Genomic DNA, 27,881 nt, shown 5'->3' with positions numbered 1-27,881 from the left:
CTGTTCTTTACATATGACTCTGGTCACAGCATTAATGTCAGCTAGCACACGGCCTGACGGGACAACAATGTCGTGATCGGTTTCATTTTTCACTACAACCGGCAGCTTACAAGGCCGCTTGGCTGGCAGGTTGACAAGACCAGTTAACACAAGCAAACCACTGGGCAAGGGAAAATCTGATGACGATTCGACAACTGCACATTTCTCATTAATGGAGTTGGGAATGTACACCGAAGCTTCTAAAACTGCCGTCTGCCCTGCCGCCACCACAGCTTGCTCTTTACCCGTTAACTTTGCACACCCAAGGCTGCAATTGCTAGCGGCTTTTCGACGTACTCCAAGGATTTTGAGGAGCGCTCTGAAACCATGGGGGACGGGCTGAAAGTTCGCACTGGACTCATGGAAGTCAGCATAAAGGGCATCTAAGGTATTTGTACCTATCAAGATCTGTTCTCGCGCCTCGGCTCGCAGAGGGGGGATAACTAATGCTAGGGTATTAACACTAATATCCGAACCCACAAAGTTCTTGGGAAAGGTGATTGAGAGTTCTACATAACCTAGGTAAGGGACGGATTGGCCGTTTGCACACTCTACATCCAGGAGATCGCCCAACGGGTTTATAGGCAAGTCTGAGAGATGCTTCTCATAAAAACTCTGAGGCACGGTTGTCACTTGTGACCCTGTATCAAGAAGACAGTTCGTTTCTCTGCCAGCGATAATGACAGCAGCAGAAGTTTTGGTTCCGACCAAACCCTTTGGAAGGTGTATAGACGGCGCTTTTGACTGAACTTCCCTTGAAAAGGCACGTTGAGGCTTGGGACGAGAATTGTCTCCGGCAGCCCCCACTTGTCCCACACTGGAGGCTGGGATTAGTTTAAAGGCGGCTCATCACTGGCCCTAGTTGATGCTTCCCAACTAGATTGCCTTTCTCTCAGCTGTTTTCGCTTCATGGCCACTAAGGATGGATTTGGTTCGCTTTCACATGATGAGGCAATATGACCGTCCTCACCACAGTGAAAGCAATACCAAGGACGCGGCTTTGCATTGGCTTTTGCAAAGTTCTGTGCGGTCGAAGCCTTTCTTTTCGTGGGGTAGACTTCGACTTTGGCATTAACTGTGTGGCACTCTGACTTTGAGTGCTTGGGCTGATTCTGCTTTTGGCTTTCTATTTTCCAACTGTTAAGTTGTGCACTCAAATCAGCAATTTGTTTCTTTAACACATTGAGGTTGGACTCACAGCTACTTGCTGTTTGTACATTTGACATGGCCCGGTGCTTTGGATTGCTAGGGCCAGGTTTGCTCTGACCAAGATGTTGTCTCATACGATGGACTTTTGAGGCTTGCTTGTCCTCTTCCGTGCGTAGGAGCAAGAGTAGCTCAGAGAACGAAGGTGGGCTCTCTTTTCTTTGTCCTAGCTGGAGGTCGCTGATGAGACTGTCCTCCCAACAGCCACGAAGGAATTGCTTTAACAATTGCTTGTCAAAATCCGACACATTGACACCTCCTCGTCGCATTGCTTTGGTCAAACAGACATGTAACCTTTGCAAATAGGCTGATGGTCTTTCTCCTTCATTCTGAAGTGTGTTCATGAATCGCGCATAGAGCTCATCGCCATCTTCGACGGCTCCAAACGCAGAATCGAGTACTCTCAGGTACTCAGAGGGTCTAGCATTTGGACCTAAATGCTTAGTGACGTCTGTGGCAGGCGACAGAAGACTGTCAAGGATCCTCTGTGTGCAGTTCAAGTCAGAAACGGCTGGATCACTCATGAGGACTTCAACACTTGTGCGCCAGGCGTCGTAATCAGCTTCACTGTTAGGGCGAGGAATGCGCCCAGAGAAAGCTCTAATCCTACTCGGCATGGGCGAGTGTGAAGAAACTTCACTACTGCGCACCACATGTTCAACTACCACCCGCCGGACATTGGGCGGGTTAAGCTCAAGTGTGGGATGGAACTGGGTCGGTGAGTCAGGATCGATCAGGTTTTGATTTAAGGTTGGAATCGAATCCGTAGACTGTGAAAAATCAGCAGCAGGTTGACTGGGGGAATGGTCACCCTGTGCATGCAAACTTGTCTCGCCTCTGTCAACAGGGGGAGAAACTGTAGGCTGAGGAGATAGGGGGGGCACGTTTAAGTTAGCCAGTCCCTCTTTGAGCATGTTTTCTAGTGAATGGCCACTAAGATTGGCCATTTCAGACAGTTGTCTCATGTATGCTCTTGTGACATTCCTCGCATTCGCTGCATACGCCTCAGTTAAACTCCTAATTTCAAACGTGACTTCAGGCTGAGCAGAGCTTTGAATAGTCTGCGGCAAAAGAGGATTCAAAGTATCCATTGCACTGGCATGATTGAACTCAGCTATCATCTGCCTGTGAAACTCAGAATGCGGATCATCTATACGGATGTGGCGGTTAACTGAACCGTGTTTCCCCAGGTAAATAGCTACTTCTTCATCGAGGTCGCTGTTAGTAAGCCCTTTTATGATTACTGCGTTTGGGATTTTAATTGCCTCTTTAAGTACTACGTCCATTTTGTCAAACTAGGTTTTGATTGTTTCTTATCGTTGTAATACTTAATAAGATGAGTCTCATGCAGTTTCACAATAACTCCTGGCTGCTGGCTCGCCAACTTGTAACACTTATGTGCGTGTCTCAAATACTCCCAGATCAAAACAAGAGTATGTCACCCAAATTTGACACCAAAGAGCTCAAAGATTTGGACCAGTAGGTTCGGCTACGTACAGGAGAGGCGAACTGAATGAGACTCAGACAATCGCGAGTTTTGAAAAATAGCCGGAATTGTATTTTTCTTTCCAATTAGAAATAACAGGACATTATGACAAACACACAAAACACTTACAAATGAAATTATTCCCTTTCGGTACCGGTACTCTCTTAATAATACCTTTTGGCAAAATCACAGTGATCACTCGATGAAAACAAAAAAAAAAGAAATCTTACCTGGGTGCACCCTTTCTAGAGGTACAGTTCACATCTAACAATGAACCACAATGTCAATCATCAGCATATAAATGTTAACACTTATTTGCATTTTCACAGACTTCGTTTACAAATAGCAACAGTTAATCAGCTGGAGGGTTATTTCCGACCGCTCACACTCACTTTTGTCCACATTCATGGAATGTACAGAGTCCGTAAAACGTGTCCTTAAAACAACCCGCCCGTGAGTCCAGGGGGATGTGTGTGAAAAAGGGGGACTACGAGTACAAAATGGCGTGGTGTGTCTCTGTTTTGTTGCATCTGGCCTACCACACTCTGATGTGCAGGACAGAACAAAGTCATTTGGTCCTTCAACGGGGTTGGCTCGCCATCAATTTCAGGATCCGTTGGAATGCACCAGGAAGATACAAACCAAAGAAACAAAAAAAAACAAAACCAAACAAAAGGAAAAAACCTGACCTGTCAACGACAGTGTCATGGGACATATTAAGTTCCTCATAAAATCACAATTCACACATTCACTTCAACTGCTGGGTTTCAGTAAATTGAACAAAGTTTCCTACAGAACATTCCTAAACAATTATCATTAAACACTGGAACATTTTACTTGCAAGGCATTCATGAAACACAGATAAATAATGAACAAGTAAAACACTTTGCTCACCGATCTCAGAATTAGAAAGACGGAGCAGCGCGAGATGGCGCACGACCGATGAAATGGCGTCGTCTCTAACTCCCGACCTTTCTCGACTAAGCAATGTAAAAAGAACCAGCTAATTACTCGTCTTAGCAATATACATACAGTAAAACAATCTTTCGTAAACGGCGAGTGCTAGCTCTCCGTCCATATTACTCTTTTTCATACCTCGTCTCAGTAAATCGCTGTGTCTCGTTTCCTCACTAGCTTGCTCATGGAAGGTTCGCGAGCGGAAGAGAGAAAAGAAAAATCTGTGTCCTCCTAGGCAGGGGCGGCAGGCGGAGCCTGTACCACGTTTCAGCAGCTCATTGGCCTAGAGTAGCACGTGTCTAAACCAGAACAGTTAACTCCTTAACTGCTGCACCTATGGTTTATTCATTACAAATGAAGTGTGCTGCTTAGATTAATGATTCTTTTATTCTGGTGTATTCTAGTTAAGCCATACTCAAATATGGGTTACACTTGTGTTTTCTGAAGCTGCGGCTTTTGATCTCTCTGGGCCAAGGTACTAAATCACTGTTAAAATCAGTCATTTGGCATAAATGATGGCATACAAATCGTTTAGATGTTGAGGCTCCTTATAGCCAGTATACTTTGGAGGTTAGCACCACTGACATGCAGCAAAAAGTGCAAAAGCTGACTTCACAAGAGTTGATGCAGTTCAGTTCCTAAGCAAAACCTTCAGCCTTTGGTTTATTTTCTTCCTCACATCAAAATAATGGTGTTGTGTTTTCTTTCCACAGCTTTTAAAAATAATGTAGTGCTAAATTGTAACCTAAACTTCTAATACAAAAAATGATGATAATCACACACCAGAACACCAAAGAAGAATAACTGGAGTCCACCTATACGTCTGCCTTAATTGACTCTATTTAATGCAGCTCTTGGGCCAGTTGTGTCTTGTATCCAGTCTAAACACGCCTCCCCGCTTACATAGCGTCAACACAGTAAATGTGGTGTAAGCCGCATGTTTAGCAGGGAATCGCTGTGGCTCCATCTGTGTTTCTACACAGGAGGTGCTAATCAGGTGCAGTGTTAAGCAGGCACACTGGTGTTGTAGACACCTGTATTGATCAACGTTCATATCACACATAGCAGATGCGTGTGAGACATGCTTCCTGTGTGAAATGAAACAAAAAATATTCTCACAGTTACTATATTTGTGGCTAGTGGTTAATAAAACAAAATCAGTGACATTTCCCACAACGACCACCTCTTCTTTTATGGCTTATGATATTCCTTTATTCAGCTTCTCTCTCTCCCTGTCTTTATTTTATGCTGTCTTTTCTTTTTACTCTTCTTATCCTCTGCTCCTTGGGGTGATAAATTCACTTGTATCAGTTCTTTCCTTTTTTCAGATTTCTTGCCCCTCTGCTCACTTTTGATTACGTTCCTTCCTCCTGTCCATTTGCTTCTTCACCTTCCTCCATTTTCTGCTCCCACTATTCTTTCCTCTTTTCATCCGATTTTAAATCCTTATCCATTTTCTTTTTTGTCGCTCCATTTCCTTCCCCTCCTGTCTTTCTGCTCCTTCCACTCTTTCATAATGTACTTGCACTTTCTGTTGCACTTTCTGGCTGTGAAGTCCTATTCACCCTAAAGTTCATACTCCTTTAGCTGTTCTCCACTTACAGCCAACCCTGCTGTAGCTTAAAAATCACAGTCTACTAAATGTCTTTCTCAGGTTCTGTAAGACAAAATTACTTTCCCCTCTACCATACTCTTTTTAGTTCAAGACAGAAAGCCTACAGAAAGAGGCAGGTGGGTTGATGGAATCAATAAGACTTTAGTGATTTGGGTTTTGACTGTTTGTTTACGTTGTGTTAAGCACAAATACTACTTGGCTAGGTTCAGGGATAGATCTTAGTTTGAATTGAAATGGATTCATTCTTAAACTTCCCCATGTGAAAAGCTTCTCCCCAGTTTCTACACAGGCTCATCTTTCCGAGCTAATGGTAGTCATAATTGGTTGATTGAAAAGACAACATTAGGAAACCAAGTGCATGGATGAGGAAGATATGCTGCGAAACATTACAAACATGTGTAGTCTGGGAAAATGTGTTTAGGAGAATGCAGTTTAGGAGGACCGGGCACTTGCCAGGCAGTTAGTTGGATTTTCTGCTGAAAATGGACTTTTATATGTGCAAACCTTCATTTTTAAGGCTGTTCCCATCACTTTTTGTTTGTGTTTCACCTTTTTATCCTTTGCATTGCAGGAATACCACTGCTTTCTCACAGCAGGTTATTACATGAAATTGTGATGGTTTTAAATTTACACTGTTTTCCAGTGAGCGTTCCATTGGTTTTGGAGCCATTAAAGGTAAAAAAGCAAAGGAATTTTCAATTATATACTATATATACTGCTTTCTTCATTCATTTGTTTTTGTTTTTTGTAAGAGAGAATCGTATCGGATATATAACCAACCCTTTTTTATTTTTGTACCGAATACTGAATAAGTATTAAAGCACAATTTGGATGTGGTATACATGCAATTTGTATACACAATTTCCATCAAATGGTAAAACTGAAAGCCCCAACATAAATCATAATCCCTCCAAAGAAAGGAAGGATTATGATTTTTGCTTGGGCACAAAAAAAAACAGGCTTTTTTTTTGTTTTCCACATTACAGTTAATAGACTGTGTTGCAAATGAACAAATAATGAGCAAACAATACAAGCCTATTGTATGAATGTTTTCATTCACTACTCTGCTCCGAGGTCAGCTTTTTGCATACAGTATCATTTATTTTCCATGTTTTCAGCATTTATCAACAAACCACTCTTAAGACTTTGCATTCAATCTGGACGATCGTATCAGCGTAAGCGCTGTCTGTATTAGAAAGAAGTAGAACGATAATTTCTGTGTGTGTGCTGTGTGTTGCACAGTAACTTGTAGTTGTTCAAATGTTTATCAAAAAACATGTAGGATGAGATGGAAAATGGCAAAGATAAAGGGAGAAACAGTGTTCTTACAGTAGGGTATATATGTATAGTCTATATAGATATAGTAGGGAATGGTAATGCATTTAGCTTGCCCGAGCTCTGGCTGTGATGACGATGATGATGAGGTGCAAATCTAAAAGCCATTACACCTCCCTATGAGTTCTATTATCACCGCTGACTGATAATTGCATTGGGCTGTGGTGCTACGAGAGCGACAGCCTGGTGCTGGTGCCTTTCTTTATGGTGCGGCCCGATATGATCTTCGTGCGCACTGGTGCGAACACTAAGGACTTTTTATGGTGTCCTTTTGTGTCACACGGGCCAGACGGAGCTGAGACTGTGAGATAGGAATAAGAAGAAAAGGGAGAAGAAGTTAATGTTAATTAACGGGGAAGAATGAAGGAGGGGAGAGCAAAATCAAATCTCATTTATGAGAATATTTACTGGCCCTTTGCTCTCGTTTTTATTCATCCTTTTCTTACAAAAAAGAGAATGATGAGGCTGGTTTTACTATTAAAGGGATGATGGGTCACACAAGGACGGTGCAGTGGAGTAAGGTGGACTGAAATGACATCTCTCTCATACCATCACTAATTTAATGCTGTTATTACTGGTGTAAGTGGATTTTCATCTCTCTATGTGCATTCCAACATGCAGTCATTGATATTTAACTTCAGATGAGCTTTGATGAAATGACTCCCCGAGGAGAAGTCTGTTGGTTTCAGCGGGGATTTTCATTCTCTAACAGATATAATGAGGCAGTGGTAGCCAAGAGGTGAATATAATAAGGCTGTGGTCACTAGTGAGATCGACTGTCTGGCTTAGAAACCCATGGCAAGAGAACACGTTCCTTTAAGTGATCATCTACCACTGAGACATCTTAGAGGAAGGCACTAAACACAATTAGTCGAGTAGAGGTGCCTACAAAGGGCAAGGTGTTTATGTTTTTTGTTGTCTAAATGTTTGACTTTTCAAGTTAGATTTAAAAAAGGCTAAGAAGCAGCTCATCTATCACATTTGGATCATGTTTATCAGTGAACATGCTTCCTGTTTAAATATGTACTGCTGAAGAAACATCCTAAACAGAACATGCAATAGATGAAAAGTTTATTTGCATATGTCTGTCCCCAGATACCCTGTAAAGACTGCTTACATTGGTCTGGTGAAGCAGCCAGAAGGTTGTTCATCTCTCTCTCTCTCTCTCTCTTGATCTTCAAAAATGATGCATCTGCAATTATTTTCCCCTTTTCCTCCCTCATCATTACTGCACAGATCTCCCTCTATCTTTAATTTTCATCCTGGTTGTCCATCAAGAGCTCTGCTTTGATATTCATGTAACAGCGTGATTGAGATGCAAAAGAGATAGTTGTGAGGTCCTAGGTCATCTTCTACTCCTGATGTGTGTCTTTTTCACCTCGTGCACTGCTTTCATCCTCTCCTCTCCCCTCCCATCCTTGGTTGTTGTATATGACACTTCTTTAGTTTGTGTAGCTGGGTTTGCACAAGCATCACGATATGGCTGTTATACATTATGTGGTTCACATAATAATCCTCAATTTTCATATCATCATATCATTCCAGATCATGTTGTGAGATCCAAGGAAGGGCTAAAGGGAGATTAAGAAGGCATCCTTCTCATTTTTGTCCTCTGGCAGCATTTCTACTGCATGAACCATCCAACCTGTACACATTCCTGTTCTCTGGTCATTTTCTTTCCATTGCTCTTGTCTCGGTATAAAAAAGTTCTGCCTATTAGCCTGTGGTTACTGCTGGTCAGGTGTAAGAACTGATAATTTGGCCCTGAGGATGACTTAAACCATCTAATTCCCAAACTTGTGGAAGAGAGTTTGACCCTCTGAGAATAGAACACATTTCAGGAAGAACTGAGGCGAAGCCACTTGATCCGGCTTTAGGCTGGATTTAGGATTTCTTCCTTCAAAAACGGAAACTTTACCCTGTAGTGTTTCTGAGGAGGGTTTCATTACACACAGCTTGTTCAGGTTGTCGTTTATTTTTGTACCTCTTTATTGTAATGACAGCAAGTGGATGGTAATATAGCTTGGCACTGAATAAAAATATGCTGTAATGCCTGTCTCAAACCTCTAGTCTACGCCCACATTGCTGGGATTACATTTTAGACACTCAGATGCCTACTCATCATCACACACACAAACACACACAGTCAAACAGATAGTCACTTCGTGTGGTGCTAGTAAACTGTGATGTAACCGTGGCCTTTTGATCCTCAGGTCTTCAAAGTAGTAGGAGGACAAGTTGTGTTAGCCCCCTCCAGCCAAAGCATTTGCACCACTGACCTTTTCAGACAGGCACACTTGTACCAAGCCCTGGCTATGTCTGTAAAGCCAAAGCCAATATCCAGTGATTTATTTCATTTGGCTCCTCGAGTACGTCCTCTCAGCTGAACTGGCCTGCCTTAGGCAAAGATAAAGCTTCAGCATGAGCCCTGGGGGGTTGCTGTGGATGTCCCCCCTCATCACTTCTCAGCCACTGTCACACCCACAGCCTGTACAGCGAAACAACACAGATGCAACAACGTAGCAAAGGGATCAGCCTTAAGAGGTTATTTGGCTTGTGCCACGTTGTGAACCTGGAGTATTGCCAAACACATCGACTTAGCCACTTAAAATGGTAAAGCATGCATTAAGAAAAGCAGCACAGTGGTCAAGCTTTGGCTGCTGTTTGCCAACCAGGCCTTATCCTGTGGCTAAAATCCCGTCGTCTTTGTGTTACAGTGAACACGAGCGGCAGGGGAAGATGCAGGGGGTAAAGGAGGCAGGAAATGGGCTTTGGAGGACGTGAACCTATAGAGCATTGCCTGCAGCAAGAGCATTTGGTATTCACCCTCTGAGGGTTGTGTCAGCAAACTCTCAGAGGTCAGCATGAGAAAACGCTTCCCTCCCACACATTCCCACTCACTTAGAATGGGTAAAGGTTTTCAAAGAGGTTTTGGAGACTGACACCATATCAGCATATCAACATTTTCCAAGGCTATATGCCCGACATGCTTGTATTAACACATTTGATTAGATTGGTTAGTTGTGTTGTAAACTAAATTGCTTGTGTTGATGATTTTTAATAATTGTGGCTATATCTTCAACAACATCTAACATTGCTGTTAACATCCTGCAGCTTTCTTTCTGAGGTGTGAAATTGCTTGGGCATCATATTTCAGAATACCACAGCGAGCATATTGTTTATGGACAAGAGTGATACATAAAGAACATGAGTTGTATTAGAAGTTTTTTTTTAAATTGCATTTGAATCTGAAGTGTGTTTAAGAGCTACAGTGTAACTCAACAGCTGAGTCATGTATAACATGGAAAGGCAGATATAAAAAGCAGCGTCAAGCTGATTTTCCACACTGTTATGGATTTCAATTTATCATTCATTTCAGTCGCCCGCAAAAGGATTAGCCTGGTTAAAATGGTTCCAATATAAATGTTCTTTATGGGGAAAATATACATTCTTTTTTTCCCAGGTTGACAATATTTTCACTACATAGGTGGGGCGATCTATTCCGTTTTGCCGCTCGGCTCTAAAGGAAAGAAGAAGGAAAGGAGTATCTTGACACCCATGACATGTCCATTGATATCTAAAAATGGGAATAAAATTCAACAACTCATCTTCCACCAGAGAATGATGAGAGTACTTGTTCCCTTGTGTCTTGCACATAACACATAACACATACTCTATCTTTTATTTATTTTTAGTCGTGTGCTGTTCTCTGTAAAACTCTGTATCTGTTTAGGTAGCATTAAAGCCGATACTATATTATGCTGTTGCCTGTTATACAGTGGTCCCTCGTTTATCGCGGGAGTTACGTTCTAAAAATAACCCGCGATAGGTGAAATCCACGAAGTAGCCAACATTATTTTTTACAATTATTATAGATGTTTTAAGGCTGTAAAACCCCTCACTACACATGCATGAACTTTTTCACACTCTTCTCTCATGTTTAAACACTCTCAAAGTTCAAACCTTCATAGAAAAATAAGTCCAGTATTATAGAATTAAACCAAAGGCACCCGCAGGTGCCTTTGACGGTGCAAAACGTTTTGTCGACAGTGTTGTGTTTGTTGGGGAGAAAACCTACAAACATACGGTACAGCACTTCAGAGTCACACTGCTAGCGATCAAAGATTTATGTAAACTTGACAAGCTGAATGTGTTCTGTACTGATAGGAGATGCGGCACGAGATTGATTGACATGCAAAAAGAATCTGCGAAATAGCGAGACGGTAAAAGGTGAACCACGTTATAGCGAGGGACCACTGTACAATGATAACAACAAATAGAATGTAAAATACAGTGTGCATAATAAAAGCCTGTGATTGAAGGGGTAAATGCCTAAGCAGTTGTCTTCAAACATGTAATTTTCTATGCATACTCAATATGCATAGAAAATATGGGGACTCCTTTACAGACTATTAACCAGTGACAGAATTTTAACAGACATTCTGACACAACTTCTAAACAGTTAACCTAAAATAAACACAGTTTAACCTTGAACGTGAAGTAAAAGTAGTGTGAAAATTCTTCCTATCTGAATTGCGATTTCTATTTTCTGTCTTTTTTGCCTTATTATGGAAGAAAGATTTGTAACTGGTTGGCTTTTGGTAACTGAAGTGACCTAGTATTGGAGAAAAAGTGGCAAACTGCTTCCTTTGAGTGAGTGCAAGTGAAATATCCCTCTTTCCTTTTAAAAGTCCCAAAGGCAGCAAATACTAGAGAAATGTCAGGGAACTTCTCCCACCACTGTAGTGATGGGTCGTTCGCGAACGAAATGGCTCTTAGAGCCGACTCTTTGACGTGAACGACGCGAGCCGGCTCCTTATCGCGAGCCGTCACGTGGGGTTTTTTTTTTTCTTTTTCTCAGCCTCTCTTTCGCACTTTTTTTCCGCTTCACTCTGCACGCGAGCCTTGTGCTTTACGCTGGGCAGAGGGGGGGGAGGGGCGGTAGTTACACTCAGTAGCACAGGAACAGAGACAGAGAGAGAGAAAGAGAGGCAGGGACAACAACATAAGAAAGGTATAGTAATCATCCACAACTATTTTCGGTTGCAGATGATAAAGGATTCAGAAAGTTTATTCATGCAGGTCCATATGACAGAGAATGTGCATCTTCTGTTTGTTTTCATATTATAATTTATATTTAATTGTGTTGTGGTTTGCAGTGTTTTGTGTTCTTTTCACTTTAAATTTGTAAAAGGAAAAAGCTGAAAATTTAAATAGTTAAAACTTGAAATGTGAATAGTTGATTTTTGTATTATATGATTTATTTATTACATTTTATGTGGAGTGAATAAATAAAAGTATATTTACGGTGGCCCCTAGAGACAAAGCACATACAAACTTCAAATCACGTACGAACTCTGAAGCATGTACAAACTCCAAAACACGTAAAAACACGTACAAACTCCAAAACACGTACAAACTCCGAAGCACGTAAAAACTCAAAACACGTACAAAAGACAACAGAAGTGCTCCAGGATGCTGGGCACAGTGTTGAGCCTTTGTTATCTTGTGGCTACACAAGCCAGCAAGTACCAACGACCGGATTTGGTGTGTGGTAATAACAGGTAAATGAACTTTTTTTTAAATTATTTGAATATATATGAGTGCCTGTGTATAAATACACAAACAATACACACATGCTTTCAATTGTGTAATTTAAGTGATCTAGTAGCTCTGCTTTGGAAGTTCAGTTCATGCTAGAAATGTGTTTTGGAGTTTGTACGTGTTTTGTCTCTAGGGGCCACCGCATATATTTATATATAAACATATATAAATAAAACCACTTTTTTTTACGTTAGTAATTCCTTTTGTGCATAATTTTATATTATTGTTAATAATAAATTAATTAAAGCAACAAAACAACCTGAAGAGCCGGTTCGGAGCCGAAAGAGCTGGCTCTTTCTAGTGAGCCGAACCGAAAGAGCCGGATCTCTAAAAAGAGCCGGAAATCCCATCACTACACCACTGCTTCTGTCTTTTTACACTTCTCCAATCTGCTGCTCTCTGAGTGTTGTTATCATTCTTCACATTTTTTATACCCGTTCTTGTTTTGTTTTAATTCTGTAAAGAGACATGGGGTATGATAAAGGCACGAGAGCATTACATCAAATCTCATGTGCACTTCCTATGTATTAACTGTAATGAGGGTTGTTTGACACCAAAAAGGCTGCAGGTTAGGTTTTATATTAAGTGAATGTTAGAGAAATAATTTGTCATGTAAGATGCTATTACCACTAATTGCATTTTAGATCATTGAAATTATCTTTGAAAAATATCCCATTCGAGATAGTGATGTTGCATGGATGGATGCTCACGGGCATTTCTCCAGATGGTGTGTGTGTGCGTATGTGTGTTTGTGAATCTGGCTTCCTCTGTCTTTGCACAAAGCCAAATATATCCCAGAAGACTATAAGACTATGGTGAGATCACACTGTTGATACCTATCATAGTCTGAATATGCTTATTTTTTCATTCATTCAGACAGAGGCCCAGCCTGTGTACATATACACGTACACAAAAACACAGATGTTCTTGCCTTACATGTAGTGTTTCGGGTTTTTTCAGCTCTATAAGTACTGAGCACATGTGCACGTTTTTTCCATAAGTGCAGAAATATCACACTGTATTATTGTGTAAGCTCATTCTATGTCATTCCTAATTAAAATCATTTCATTTAAAAAGAATATTGACATTCTCCAGCAAAAGATGGTAAATATTGACAGCAGCTCTTCTTGTGACTTGGTGTATTGTGTGTTTAGTGGGAGGGTAAACATACTTTGAATAGGCTGATGAAATCTGGGTAAGCTGTCAGCTGAAAAAAATATGGATTAATATTCACATAATGTAGGAGGCATAAAGGAGCTAGGTTTTTCAGTATTTCAGATTTTCTCAAGCATTGTCTTCTGTATCATTTTTTAAAGCATTGTACTATTCACATTTCCATTTCTAAATCTCCCTGTGTAAACATTTGTAAAGCTGTGATTTTGCACAGCATTGAGCTAAATGCTAATGTCAGCATGCTAAAATTCTCACAATTACGGTGCTCATGCAGGTCGCTACGGTGTTTACAGTGTTTATGTTGCCCCTTGTAGCTTTATATGGAACACAAAATAAGAGTTGAGGCTCATCATGTGATTATTTTTTCATTAGACAAACTAAGAAAGCAAATTATCTCATGACTGCGCCATAGTTCTTGATTAGGAGAAATGTAGCTGTTGTGTACTCTGCACATATTACTGCTCTCTACACCTCTCTGCACTGACTTTAACAAACTAATATGTCTTGTGCAGAATATTTAAAGATACTGTGAGAAATAGAGGAACTTCCATAGCAGAGCTAAAAGGAAATACTTTGGGGGAAGTGGGGAGAGTGAAAACTTATTTGAAATAAATCATGAATGCATTAATCTCTCTTATTGGTATATGAAAGAGTCAGTATTACTGGGTTGGGTTAGTATATAGTCACATGCTTTTAAACCTGCTCTTCATTTAGTTTTGATATAAGATATGAAGGTATATTTTCATAATTGTCAGTGTGTGAAGTATACCAGGTTTATGGCTAAAAGGATAAGACATGTGATAAAAGGACAATGAAATGAAGTGAAAAAGAAATGTGTTTGACATACAGTACTTAGCAAAAGTCTTGTGTCACTTTTCATTTCTTAGAATTTTTCTTCCAAGGAGCAAGACAGTGATGTCATTTCTTAATGTGGTCTTGAGCAATGCTAGGACCTGACCATTTTCAGGAGGAATGTTCTTTTTGTTGGTGTTGTTTTTTAGCAATGCTACTTAACACTGACTTATGAATCATTCAACCAATAAAAAGGCACCTAAGGTATAAACCAGTTCTGTCTACGGATAAGTAACTTGGCAAAAAAAACCCCCAAAAAACCCCAAATTAAAATCGATTCTACTAGCAGCCTTTTGCAATTAATTTGTACCTTTTTTTTAGATTAATCTACAAAAAAATAATAACCATGAGACCGTTTGACAGGAATAAAATTGTTTTATCAACAACAAGGTGATTCCTAAAGAGCTATTAGCCAAAAAGGCATATCTTGGCATGGTGTACAATTGAGGGAAAGAAATTAGGAAATTGGACAAGTGGATGAGAAAAAAGAAGTCCAGCTTCACGAATCAGAGAGAACTTTACCTTTCAAAAACCTTTCTGTGCACAAACATGTCTAAAACTATGCGTAACATCCCTCTGGCTCACTTACAAAACGTTACATGCATGTGAACCTGTCGCCTGATATGCACAGATCACGTTGCATGCCAATTTGGACTTTTGAGACAAATTTTACACTGTCAGCTCCACACAGATCCACAAATGTAAGCTGGATAAATGGATTTTTTGTTTTGTTTGTTTGTTTGTTTTTTAAAACAAAGCGAGCATAGTAAAACATACTTTTAACCATACTTTTTATAGACACTAAGCTGTAGCCTGTTGTGAAAAGACAGTGCACAGCTGGAGAGGGAACACCGTGGTTGTACATCATTGTGGATCATCCTCTGGTGTGAGTATACGCTAACTAATCTCTGTATATTTTGAATATAGATATGATTCAGGTAATGTGGGATAACACTTTGGTAATCTTCTCTGATAATAGTGGGCTAGCGTGAAAGCTCAGATATCCCATTTTTATACTGGGACCTTTACATTTGTGGATCTGTGCGAAGTTTGGAGTGTAAAATTTGTCTCCAAACCCCACGTGGGCATGCAAAGTTATCTGTGCGTATCAGGCAACTGGTGCAACAAATTTAAGGTTTTGTTAGAGAGGGTTTGTATGTATAGTTATAGACATTTTTACACACAGAAAGGTTTTTGAAAGACAAAATTATCTGATTCGTCTAATAAATTCGTCATAAGTAATTACTATTTATTCTTGTTTGGATGAATGCATTTGTGTGGTCAAATTGGTTTGCACTTGTGTGTGGATTAGAGCATGCATTTGTGAGTTCTTAAAAGTTACACACAAATCACTGTATACATTTTGAAATCCTATTTTCTATTTCTATTTTTCCTATTTCCTATCATATCATGGGCGTTCGTAACACTTTTGAGGCAAATTTCTCTCCATAGAGAAAATGTTAGGACAATAGTGCGTGTCTGTAAACCATGTCGGAGATCTGGTGTAGTTTGGCCTACATTTCAGCCAGTGGTGTTTGGTTTCTTGTCAAAATTGATGGACTTATGAACACAGTAAAGTACAGTGAGATATTTATTCATCTCCGTACCCATCGGGAAAGAATCTGACTGCCAACTGCTTAATTTTTCAGCAGGACAGCGATCCCAAAAACACTGCCAATACAGGCAAAGCATACCTGAATAAAAAAATAATAATAACAAATGCAATGGAGCACTATCAGTCATGGATTGGTCTCCCCAGAGCCCAGACCTCAACATTACTGAAGTAATGTGTGATGAATTTGACAGAGAATGGGATAAAAGGCAGAAAAATTGAAAGAAGAGCTTTGAATGCCCTTCAAGGAGCCTGGAGAACTTTTCCTGAAGAAAACTTAAATAAATTACAAGAAAGTTCAGGCTGTGGTGAAAAATAAAGGCAGTCATACCAAATATTAACTTTTAAGCTCATTTGAATAGTATAAACTCTATTTTCTTTGCAAGTGACAACAAATCACTGGGGGGTGGGGGCTCAAGATTTAAGCTCAGCACTGTAAGTGACACACTGACTGTATCTTTTAATTAAGTACTGCAGGCTTTAACAAAAGCCGATAAGACAAGATTTTTCAATGTCAGCTCCTTCATTGCTCCACATATTTCATAAGTCATTGTTACATTACATTTGATTTTGGAACTATCTTTCTCCAATACTTCAACATGTAATTCATAATATGTGTTGATCACACAGTGCAAAGTGTCAATGCAGCTCTTAGTTATATCACTTATAATGGTGAAATTGCAAAGACTGTTAAAGGAGTCCATTAAATTGAGTCAAACCTTTTTTTGGATTCATGGCACCAAAATAAATGAACGTTACCTTTGGGAAGGACAGGACACTTTTTAAAGCTCAAGCATATTATTACAAAAATCAAGTACCCTGACCTTTATTAATAATAAAATATTGATTTATATTTTTCTATTTCTACCTATTAGTGTCTGTGACACAGCCTTCTCATCTGTGGACAAGCCTCAGTTCTACCTTTGTAGTTGTGGTTTAATGTTTTTATAGCCAGAAGACACATCGCAGCACAGCAAGCAATGTTAATTTCCACATCATTTCATTAAAAATGCTCCAAAATGCTACAACCATGCTTGTGATGTGAAGTTCAAAGAGCTGTAGCACCCACTGGTAAAAAAAAGAAAGAAAAAAAAACACCCTTTATAATAAAAAAAACTTGAGATATATATATATATATATATATATATATATATATATATATATATATATATATATATATATATATATATGTATATGTATGTATATATATATATATATATATATATATGTATATATATATATGTATATGTATATATGTATGTATATATATATATATATATACATATATATATGTATATATGTATATATATATGTATATATATATGTATATATGTATATTAGGGGTGCAACGATACACAAAATTCACGGTTCGGTTCGGTTCGATACTTTGGTGTCACGGTTCGATATTTTTTCGATACAAAAAAATGTTCATGCATTTTTAATTTGTCATTTATTAAAATTATAAATATATATTTTAACTCAAAAGTACAGTTTTTAAATTTAACCCTAACCCTTGTGCGTGTTTTTTATTTTGACAGCGAATGCGCACCTGCGGACCACTTATGTGCAGCCCTGGTTATTTAGCTCATCATATCGCAGCCACAGAAATTCTTTTGTCCATGAAACCATAAAGCTGCACTTTCTTTTTGCCTTATAGTCTGATTTGTCATAACTTCTCCATTTTGTGGTAAGCTTTTCTTTGGCTGTCACTTCTTCACCCTGACCTGTCTTATTTGGCTCAGCAGAACTGAAATGCTTTTACACACGCATTCACATAAGCTCAGCGATTCTCTGCGCGATCAACCTCTCACATGTGTAAGCTGCGGGAGATTTCACTTGTCATGTTTGCATAGTAAGCTAACGATTAATAAGACGATGTCAGAGGAATTGGTGCACAAATTATCATCACTCACAGATCAGTGCTGTCGCTCTCTATACACAGTTCGCACGATTGCAAAGTGAAAGCAAAAAAACAAGCGCAAATTCAAACGCGACTTCAATATGTCACATATTGACAGTGGCTCACCGATGCCAATGACATAATTACCCAGCTACATTTCCGAAAGAATGCAAAAGCATTGACATATATTTTTCCTACAATAGCCCGATGGGCAGGGAAGAGAAAGATTTTGGTAGCCCGACTGAAAAAAATCGCTAGCTCCAGGACGTCGGGCTAGCGATATTGCGAGCCCTGTATCTGATTGAGGAATCACTCATCTTTGGAAAAGAGAGTTTATTACAGAGAAATGGCTCTTTCCAAAATAAAAGCTATACTATCCGCTTCTTCTGGGCTATATTCTCAGCAGCATAAGGAGAATCATGTGCTAACAGCTGTCTAAATGACTCGGCTAAAGTTAGTAGCATGCTTGCTTTTTTTTGTCTGCTTCCACTTGTCTTTGCACTAGGATGATGTCGGCGTAAATGTGCAGTCATATTCGTTGTGTTCCCACTAGTGCTTTCAGGTTAATCTCGTTGAAATGACCTTAACGCCACAACACGGCAAATCTCCGTTAACGAGCTACCGCCGATCGCTCCGTGCATGGGGCTAGACGGCCAACACGTTAACGAGCTAACTGCGCTAACACACTAGTTCACACCAATGTAATTGAGCATTGCATGGCACATCCAACATACTGTTTTACTTTAGTCCATGACTCGCTTACCTTCAGGGTCATACGTCACATGAAAACCAAAATAATTCCAAACGCCAGATCTGAATGAGGTTCAATTTGCCTGTTGCAAGTAGAGCTTAACTTCTGTCTCGCTAGCTTGCCCTGCGCTCTTCCTTCTGACTATGCTGTCTGTGTTGAGCGCTCAGTGGATCTGCGCTCGACAGTGCAGCCTAGGCGGAGTAGTCGAACACAGATTCACTGAGCGCTCAACACAGACAGCATCGTCAGAAGGAAAATTGATAAAATAAATTACAAATGTTGTATTGTTCGATACATATGCGTACCGAACCGAAAGCACTGTATCGAACGGTTCAATATCGATACGAATATCGTTGCACCCCTAATATATATATATATACACATATACATATATATACATATATATGTATATATATACATATATATACATATATATGTATATATATATATACATATATAAGATAAGATAAGATAAGATAGAACTTTATTAATCCCTCGGGTGGGTTCCTCTGGGAAATTCGACTTCCAAAAAGCACAGCAACGACCGAAGTTACAGTTACAGAATTGTTATATATATATATATATATACACACACACACACACACACACACACACACACACACACACACACACATATATAAATACAGAGACAAATATAAATAAAATATACAAAGGGGATAAATAGAATAAATAGGAATAAAAAATAAAAATACAAGTGAATTGCACATTTCAAGTATTGAGTCTATTGCACTGTTGACTATTTACAAAAAGTATTGCACAAGGTATTGTACAGTGAGGTGAAGAGGCACTACAGCTTAGTTGTTCCCCCCTCCTTTGTCCTCCTGTTTCCCCTCCCTCTCCCCTCCAGAGAGGAGTTAAACAGTTTGATGGCGTGTGGGACAAAGGAGTTTTTAAGTCTGTTAGTTCTTGTCTTGGGGAGAAGCAACCTGTCACTGAACAGACTCTTCTGATTGTTTATGGCCGTGTGCAGAGGATGCCCAGCATTGTTCATAATGTCCATCAGTTTCTTTAATGTCCTTTTCTCTGCCACTGTCACCAGAGTGTCCAGCTTCATGCCGACCACAGAGCTAGCCCTCCTGATCAGTTTCTCCAGCCTGGATGAGTCCTTCTTTGCTGTGCTGCTCCCCCAGCACACCACAGCATAGAAAAGTACTCCAGCAACCACCGACTGGTAAAACATCCTCAGGAGCTTCCTGCAGATGTTAAAAGACCTCAGCCTCCTGAGGAAGTACAGTCGGCTTTGGGCTTTTTTATACAGGTGCTCTGTGTTGCATGACCAGTCCAGTTTATTGTCCACCCACAGCCCGAGGTACTTGTACTTGTTGACCACCTCCACCTCCTCCCCCTCTATCTGAACCGGCAGTGGACCTTCTCTGGACCTCCCGAAGTCCACAACCAGTTCCTTAGTCTTTGAGGTGTTGAGTTGCAGGTGGTTTGTGTGACTCCATGCGACAAAGTTCCTCACCAGACTTCTGTACTCCTCTTCCTGATCATCCCAGATACACCCCATGATGGCCGTGTCATCTGCAAACTTCTGAATGTGGCATAATTCAGAGTTGTAGCAGAAGTCAGAGGTGTACAGGGTGAAGAGAAGAGGGGACAGCACAGTTCCCTGTGGTGCTCCTGTGCTGCTGACCACAGTGTCAGACGTGATGTCCTTCAGCCTGATGTACTATGGTCTGTCGGTGAGGTAGTCGGAGATCCAAGCCACCAGGCAGGGGTCCACCTCCATCCTGTTCAGTTTTTCCTGAAGCATACAGGGCCGGATGGTATTAAAGGCACTGGAAAAGTCAAGAAACAGTATCCTGACCGTGCCTTTTCCCCCATCCAGGTGTGAGTGGGCTCTGTGTAGGAGGTACAGGATGGCATCCTCCACTCCGACACCCGCCTTGTATGCAAACTGTAGTGGGTCCTGGGCATGTTGTACCTGTGGTCGGAGGAAGTTGAGGAAGAGCCGCTCTAGAGTCTTCATAAGATGTGACGTCAGTGCCACCGGTCGGAAGTCATTCAGCTCATTGGGCCGGTTCTTTTTGGGGACCGGGACGATGCAGGATGTCTTCCATAGGGCGGGCACTCTCCCCAGTCGCAGACTGAGGTTGAAGACTCGTTGTAGCGGCTCCCCAAGTTCAGCAGCACACGCCTTTAGCATCCTAGGACACACCTTGTCGGGGCCTGCTGCCTTTCTGGGGCGAAGCTTCCTCAGTTGCCTCCTGACCTGATCCACTGTGACACTGGGAGATGTTTGGGAGGAGGGGAGGGGGGGAGATGTCTTGCTGCTGAGAGAGGGATTGGAGGAGGGGGGTGTCATGGTGTCAGGAAGGGGGGGAAGCGAGGGAGGCAGGAGAGTGGGGGGAGGACTCTGTAGTGAAGGTGAGGGTGAGGGTGGGGGGGTTGTGGGCTGGTCAAACCTGTTGAAGAAGTTGTTGAGTTCGTTTGCCTTCTCCACAGTCCCCCCCACTGTGCTTTTCTTGGTGTTGTGGCCTGTGATGGTTTTCACACCATTCCAGACCTCCCTCATATTGTTCCTCTCCAACTTCTGCTCCACCTTCCTCCTGTAGGTGTCCTTTGCTTCCCTCAGGCAGCGTTTCACCTCCCGCTGTGCTGCTTTCATCTCCTCCTTCACTTTGCTCCTGAAAGCCTTCTTCTTCATGTTGAGGACAGCTTTGACTTCCTGTGTTACCCACGGTTTGTTATTAGGATAACACCGTACCGTCTTAGCAGGGGCGACTGTGTCCACACAAAAGTTGAGGTAGTCTGTAAGACAGTGTGTCGCCCCCTCTATGTCCTCACCATGTGGGCTCAGGAGCACATCCCAGTCTGTGGTGTCATAGCAGTCTCTCAGAGCATCCTCCTTTTCTGGGGTCCATCTCCGGATGGAGCGCGTTGTGACAGGCTGCCTTTGGACGAGGGGTGTGTATTGTGGCTGTAGGTAAACCAGGTTGTGGTCTGACTTCCCTAGTGGGGGGAGGGGGGTGGCTCTGTATGCATCTCTCACATTAGCATACAGTAGGTCAATTGTCCTGTTGCTCCTTGTGGGACAATTCACAAACTGGTGAAAAGCAGCCAGAGTAGAATCCAGTGTGGCATGGTTAAAGTCTCCAGATATAATAATGAAAGCCTCGGGGTTTTGTGTCTGAAGTCTTGCTGTGACTGTGTGTATTTTCTCACAGGCAGCTGTTGCGTCGGCCCTCGGAGGGATGTAAACACACACACAGATCACATGACTGAACTCCCGAGGTAGATAATATGGCCACAAGCTAACAGCTAGCAGCTCCAGGTCCGGACGGCATACCGAAACTTTAACGGAGACGTGTCCAGGGTTACAGTATCTGTTGTTGACGTAGACAATGAGTCCCCCACCTCTGCTTTTTCCGCTGGCCTGCGTGTCCCTATCGGCTCTCACGGATGTGAAACCGCATAGGTCTACGTTAGCCTGCGGCGTTAGCTCGGTTAGCCACGTCTCCGTGAAGATAAACAAGCTGCACTCACGGTATAGTCTGTGGTTGTTCAGAGCGCACAGTTCGTCAATCTTATTCTGTAACGAGTTCACGTTGCCCATGATCACTGTCGGGATTGATGTTTTGAATCGCCTCCGGTGATCCGCTCTCCTCGCTCCAGCTTTGCAGCCTCTGTAGCTCCTCTTTAGCTCGGCCGGGATGTTGTGTCGCATGCCGGTCTGTCCCTTTGTTCTTAGTGCCAGCAGCTCCGCTCTCGAATAGATGAAGGAGCTGGTTCCAGAAGTTTTGAAAAGTGCATTATCCATCTTGTATCGCTATATCTAAGAGGTATAAGTAGACCTATATGTGTATATATATATATACACATATGTATATATATGTATATATGTGTATATATATATATACACATATGTATATATATGTATATATGTATATGTATATATATACATATATATACATATATACATACATATATATACATATATATATATATATATATGTATATATACATATATATATATATATATATATATATATATATATATATATATATATATAGTTAAGATATTCATTGTGTGTACTCATGTTGTACAGTGTTTAACTGCATTATGGTTACTGTGGTTTAACAGAGACAGTATTTTAGTTGCCACCACAAGGAGGCACTGTTTCATTGTAAGAGCACGGATGCTGCGTCATCACGCCCCTAAGAAAAAAAAAAAAGTATACCACAACGAAAATGGCACCCATGAGAAAAGTTTTGCCGCGTGTTAATGAGGAATAAAGTTCCCAAAATATTAAGGACATTTTTGCCTCCGTCGTCATTTTCCTTCGAGTTGATCGCTGTCGATGCTGCAATACTCAACAGGTTATGGGCCCAGGGCCGACTCGAAGAAGAGTTTTTTCTCATGAAGATCCGGAGCCACAACGGATAGCGGGCTAACGGCTAAATAGCAACATGGATCAACGAGGAGCAAGCAGGCTGCCTCGACTCATGTTTGACGGAGATGAGACCAGATATGAACTTTGGGAAACTAAGGTGCTAGGATATTTGCACTTGTTGGGATTAAAAGCCACTGTTCTGAAGGAACCGAACAGTGAGGCTGAAGTAGCAGCAGACGGTAAGAAGAACGCTGACGCTTACGCTGAGTTAATCCAATTTTTGGACGATAAAAGCCTCTCACTGATTATGAGAGATGCCCCTGATAATGGGAGAAGAGCATTAGAAATATTGAGGGACTACTACGCTGGAAAGGGGAAGCCCCGAATCATCAACCTGTACACCACGCTATCATCGCTTCAGAAAAAGAGGGAAGAGACTGTCACAGACTATGTCATCAGAGCAGAGGCCGCCATTACAGCACTGCGCAATGCGGGTGAGACTTTAGGTGATGGATTATTGATTGCTATGGTTTTAAAAGGTCTACCTGAAAGTTTTAAGCCATTTGCAATACACGTTACTCACGATAAAGACGATATGACATTTGCTGAGTTCAAAACAAAGCTATGGAGTTTCGAAGACACTGAAAAGTCAAGCGCATCCGAGTGTAGCGACAACGTAATGAAAACAGGAGGAAGAACCGGGCGTGAGCACACGAGATCCAGCGCACAATGCAGATACAAGAGCGATGTGGACATTGTGTGTTTCAAGTGTGGACTAAAAGGCCACCGAGCAAAAGTGTGCAGACGGAGGACGTGGTGCAGTCATTGCAAAAGCAGCACACACAGTGATACCACATGTAGACATAAAGACAAACAAGATGGCGCGCGGAAGGTCGCAGATGAGAGCGGCAACGGATCCAAAGCAGAAACGCCAGATTATGCCTTCAGGATTAAGGGCGTAGACATCAAAGTCCAGCAGTCAGCGTACAGCATTGAGGAGAAAGGCCTGTTGGTGGACACTGGGGCTACCTCACACATCATTAACAGCATCGCCAAGTTCAAGAGCTTCGACGACGCGTTCAGACCGGAGTCACACAGCGTAGAACTGGCAGACGGTACCCAGTGCAGAGGCGTCGCCCAACAGAGGGGGGACGCAGAGGTGTTCCTGATTGACAATACAGGCCAGCGACGCAAAGCAACGCTGAAAGATGCGCTGTTTATTCCATCATACCCCCAGAACATATTCTCTGTAAAGTCAGCCACTGCATTAGGAGCAACAGTCACCTTTAAACAAGGGCAGGACACGTTGACCCACAAAGACGGTACTAACTTTAACATTCATGTGTATGGCAAGTTGTACTATTTGCAGACTGAAGTTGAGGGTAATGATAAGTGTAACACCTGTCATGACATACAGGCATGGCATGAGATATTAGGTCATTGCAACTATGAAGATGTAGTAAGATTGCAAGGTGTGGTTAACGGTATGCAGATTAAGGGGAGAACCGATAGACCTGAAAAGGAATGTGAAGTGTGTATCCAGGGAAAGTTTGCACAAACCCGAAACAGAGATCCGGATACAAGAGCAAAGGCTCCTTTACAAATGGTACACACAGATTTAGCAGGTCCGATAGCCACTGAATCTATTGATGGGTACAAATATGTGCAGTCATTCACTGATGATTATTCAAACTCAGTGTTTGTATATTTCCTGAAGACGAAAACTGATACAGTGCAGGCAGCAGAGAAATTTCTAGCGGATGTTGCACCATATGGCAACGTAAAATGCATTAGATCAGACAATGGGACAGAGTTCACATGCAGAGATTTCCAAACCCTGTTAAGGAAAAATGGCATTAAGCATGAGACATCAGCCCCGTACTCACCCCATCAGAACGGTACAGCCGAGAGGGGGTGGCGTACTCTTTTCGAGATGGGCAAGTGCATGCTAATTGAGAGTCAGCTACCGAAATGCCTATGGAACTATGCCATTCAAACTGCTGCTGTAACACGGAACAGATGCTTTAATAAGCAAACAGGGAAAACACCCTACCAAATGCTGACAGGTAAAAAGCCAGACTTGTCAAAAATGCAGAAATTTGGGTCTGTGTGCTATGCATACAAACAGGACAAGGGGAAACTTGATTCAAAATGTGACCAAGGTTTCTTTGTAGGTTATGATAAGAACAGTCCCGCCTACTTAGTTTACCACCCTGAAACTGAGAAAGTTCAGAAACATAGACTTGTTAAGTTTGTGACCAAAGTAAATGTAGAAAGACAAACACAGACAGATGAGGGAGAACTAAATGATGACTGTAGCAGAGTAAGACAGCCTATGGCTAACAGACCTTCAGAGAAAGGTGACAAGGACAATGAGGTTCCAGAACCTATTGTGACAGACACAAGTCCACAAAGTGGTATACCTGATGAGCGTGAACGAAAAGAGACAAATGTGACAAGTGATGGATTTGTCAACAAAAGGTATCCTCTTAGGGAGAGAAGAAAACCGGGACATTTAAATGACTTTGTAGCTGCCAACAGTGGCGGCGATGAGATCCACACTACCATAGACTACTGCTACAGGGCAGTGTGTGGTGTCCCAAACACATTTAAGGAAGCCATAGAATCAGCTAACTCAAAGAACTGGATCAAAGCCATGGATGAAGAAATTCACTCGTTACGGGAAAATGACACTTTTACCCTAACCACTTTGCCAAAGGGAAAGAAAACAGTGGGGGGGAAGTGGGTTTATTCCGTTAAGAGTGACATTGAGGGAAACGACCGATACAAGGCAAGGTTCGTAGCCAAAGGTTACAGCCAACAGTTGGGGATAGATTATGGAGAAACATTCTCACCAACAGCCAACTTAACCAGCATAAGAGTTTTGTTACAGAAAGCAGCGCAGGAGAGCCTGTTACTCCATCAAATGGATGTGAAGACAGCATATTTACACGCTCCCATTGATTATGAAATCTACATTGATCAGCCAGAAGGTTATGAAGAGGGAGAAGGGCTAGTCTGTAGATTACAAAAATCCTTGTATGGGTTAAAACAATCTGGTCGTAACTGGAATAGGATCTTGCATGAATACCTAACAGCGAACAGTTTCAGGCAAAACCCAGCAGACCACTGTGTTTATACCAAAGAGACAAAAGATGGTAAGGTGATTATGATCATCTGGGTGGACGACCTGATAATTGCTGCTGGCAATGAAAAGGTAATGAAGGATGCGAAAGAAATGCTTTCAGTCAAATTTAAGATGAAAGACTTGGGCAGACTTAAGCATTTTCTGGGTATTGATTTCACTCAGTCTGATGGATGTGTAACAATGTCACAAGAAACCTATGTCAACAAGATACTGATGAGGTTTAACATGCAGAACTGTAAACCCAGAGGAACTCCCTGTGATCAGAAGTTGTGTTACACAGAAGGTGCTACTAAGATAAGAGATGTGAGGATGTATAGAGAGGCTGTAGGCAGTCTTATATACCTTGCATCAGGTACCCGTCCTGACCTGAGTTTTGTGGTAAGCAAGTTATCGCAACATTTCCATGAGCCTACAGAAGAACAGTGGGGAACTGTGAAACATGTGTTGAGATATCTCAAAGGGTCCAAAGATAAGAAGTTGTGTTTTAGAAGAAACACAGATGAAAATTTGGGTCTAGTGGCCTACAGTGATGCTGACTGGGCAGGTGACACTGCCGACAGACGCAGCACTACTGGTTACTGTGTACGTCTATGTAACAACAGTTCTTTAGTTTCATGGAAGACCAAGAAACAGCCCACTGTGGCGCTCTCTACCTGTGAAGCAGAGTATATGGCTCTGGCTTCCACAATGCAAGAGTGTATATATTTAGAACAGCTTTTGAAAGGTATAGATGACTACAGCTACACTCAAACAATAGTGTACGAGGACAACCAGGGAACAATTGCCCTGGCTAAAAACCCTGTGAGCCGACAGAGGTGCAAACATGTGGACATTAAATATCATTTTGTAAGGTCCATTGTAAATGAAGAGAAAATGTGTCTGTTATATTGCACCACTGAAGAAATGGTTGCAGATGTTATGACCAAACCTGTTTCTAAGCTAAAACTTGCTAAGTTTGCTAACGTTATGTTTGGTGCTTAAAAGAAAAAAAAAGAGAGAGAGAAAAAAAAAAAAAGGAAGTGTGGTAGAGATTGTACAACTGTTTATCGTTTATTGTACAACTTTTCTTTGATTCCAGCAACCTGAGTACAAGAGGGGGTGTTAAGATATTCATTGTGTGTACTCATGTTGTACAGTGTTTAACTGCATTATGGTTACTGTGGTTTAACAGAGACAGTATTTTAGTTGCCACCACAAGGAGGCACTGTTTCATTGTAAGAGCACGGATGCTGCGTCATCACGCCCCTAAGAAAAAAAAAAAAGTATACCACAACGAAAATGGCACCCATGAGAAAAGTTTTGCCGCGTGTTAATGAGGAATAAAGTTCCCAAAATATTAAGGACATTTTTGCCTCCGTCGTCATTTTCCTTCGAGTTGATCGCTGTCGATGCTGCAATACTCAACATATATATATATATATATATATATATATATATATATATATATATATATATATACATATATATTATGTATATGGTTAGACTACACGCCTTTGGAACAGAGGATCGCAAGTTCGATTCCTGCCTGGGGCGTCTGTATCCAGTAAGGGTCCTAAGGCTAGACCCCCTATGCTAAGCAAGCCTACCGCAGACATGAGCGAGACAGATAAATATGAAGGCATGCAGGCTCGGACGTCGCCCGGATCAACAAGGTCCGCGTCAGGTGTTGAGGAACCAGGGCACCCTGACGAAAAGTGGGCTACTGGAACAAGAAGGCATCGGTGGGCAAGAGACGAAAACAGGGCGTTGTTGGAATGCTACTACGCAAGTAACCCTGGCGGAAGGGGCTACATGAATAGGCTGAGGGACCTATGGATTCTTCGATACCCAACATCCACAATGACG

The 27,881-nt window shown here is 41.5% G+C and overlaps 2 protein-coding genes across 3 annotated transcripts in view; one reads left to right on the top strand and one right to left on the bottom strand.

Annotated features, from left to right (window-relative positions):
* asic1b (acid-sensing (proton-gated) ion channel 1b) overlaps nt 1-27,881 on the top strand; it is a 215,800-nt gene that overhangs the window by 39,698 nt on the left and 148,221 nt on the right. The gene's annotated exons all lie outside the window — the stretch shown is intronic.
* On the bottom strand, nt 846-4,114 carry LOC146670489 (zinc finger CCHC domain-containing protein 12-like). Of its 2 annotated transcripts, XM_085407439.1 has the most exons (3): nt 3,827-4,114; nt 3,626-3,711; nt 846-3,420 (listed from the first exon to the last, which is right to left on the bottom strand). In XM_085407439.1, the coding sequence occupies exon 3, from the start codon at nt 2,529-2,531 to the stop codon at nt 870-872; it is 1,662 nt and encodes a 553-aa protein (XP_085263565.1). In that variant the 5' UTR covers nt 2,532-3,420; nt 3,626-3,711; nt 3,827-4,114; the 3' UTR covers nt 846-869. The 2 variants fall into 2 exon arrangements, with proteins under 2 accessions (XP_085263565.1, XP_085263564.1); XM_085407438.1 differs by having other exon boundaries at nt 3,626-4,114.

This window comes from Rhamphochromis longiceps, linkage group LG5 (genome assembly GCF_057381845.1).
Source record: "Rhamphochromis longiceps isolate RC_006_pf linkage group LG5, R_longiceps_female_GT1.1, whole genome shotgun sequence".
NCBI lineage: Eukaryota > Metazoa > Chordata > Actinopteri > Cichliformes > Cichlidae > Rhamphochromis > Rhamphochromis longiceps.
The sequence above is the reverse complement of the archived record's forward strand: the minus strand, read 5'-3'. Positions and strand labels throughout refer to the sequence as shown.

Coding starts and splice junctions, on each gene's coding strand:
- LOC146670489 (XM_085407438.1), bottom strand. CDS start 2,531: ATGGACGTAGTACTTAAAGAGGCAATTAAAATCCCAAACGCAGTAATC.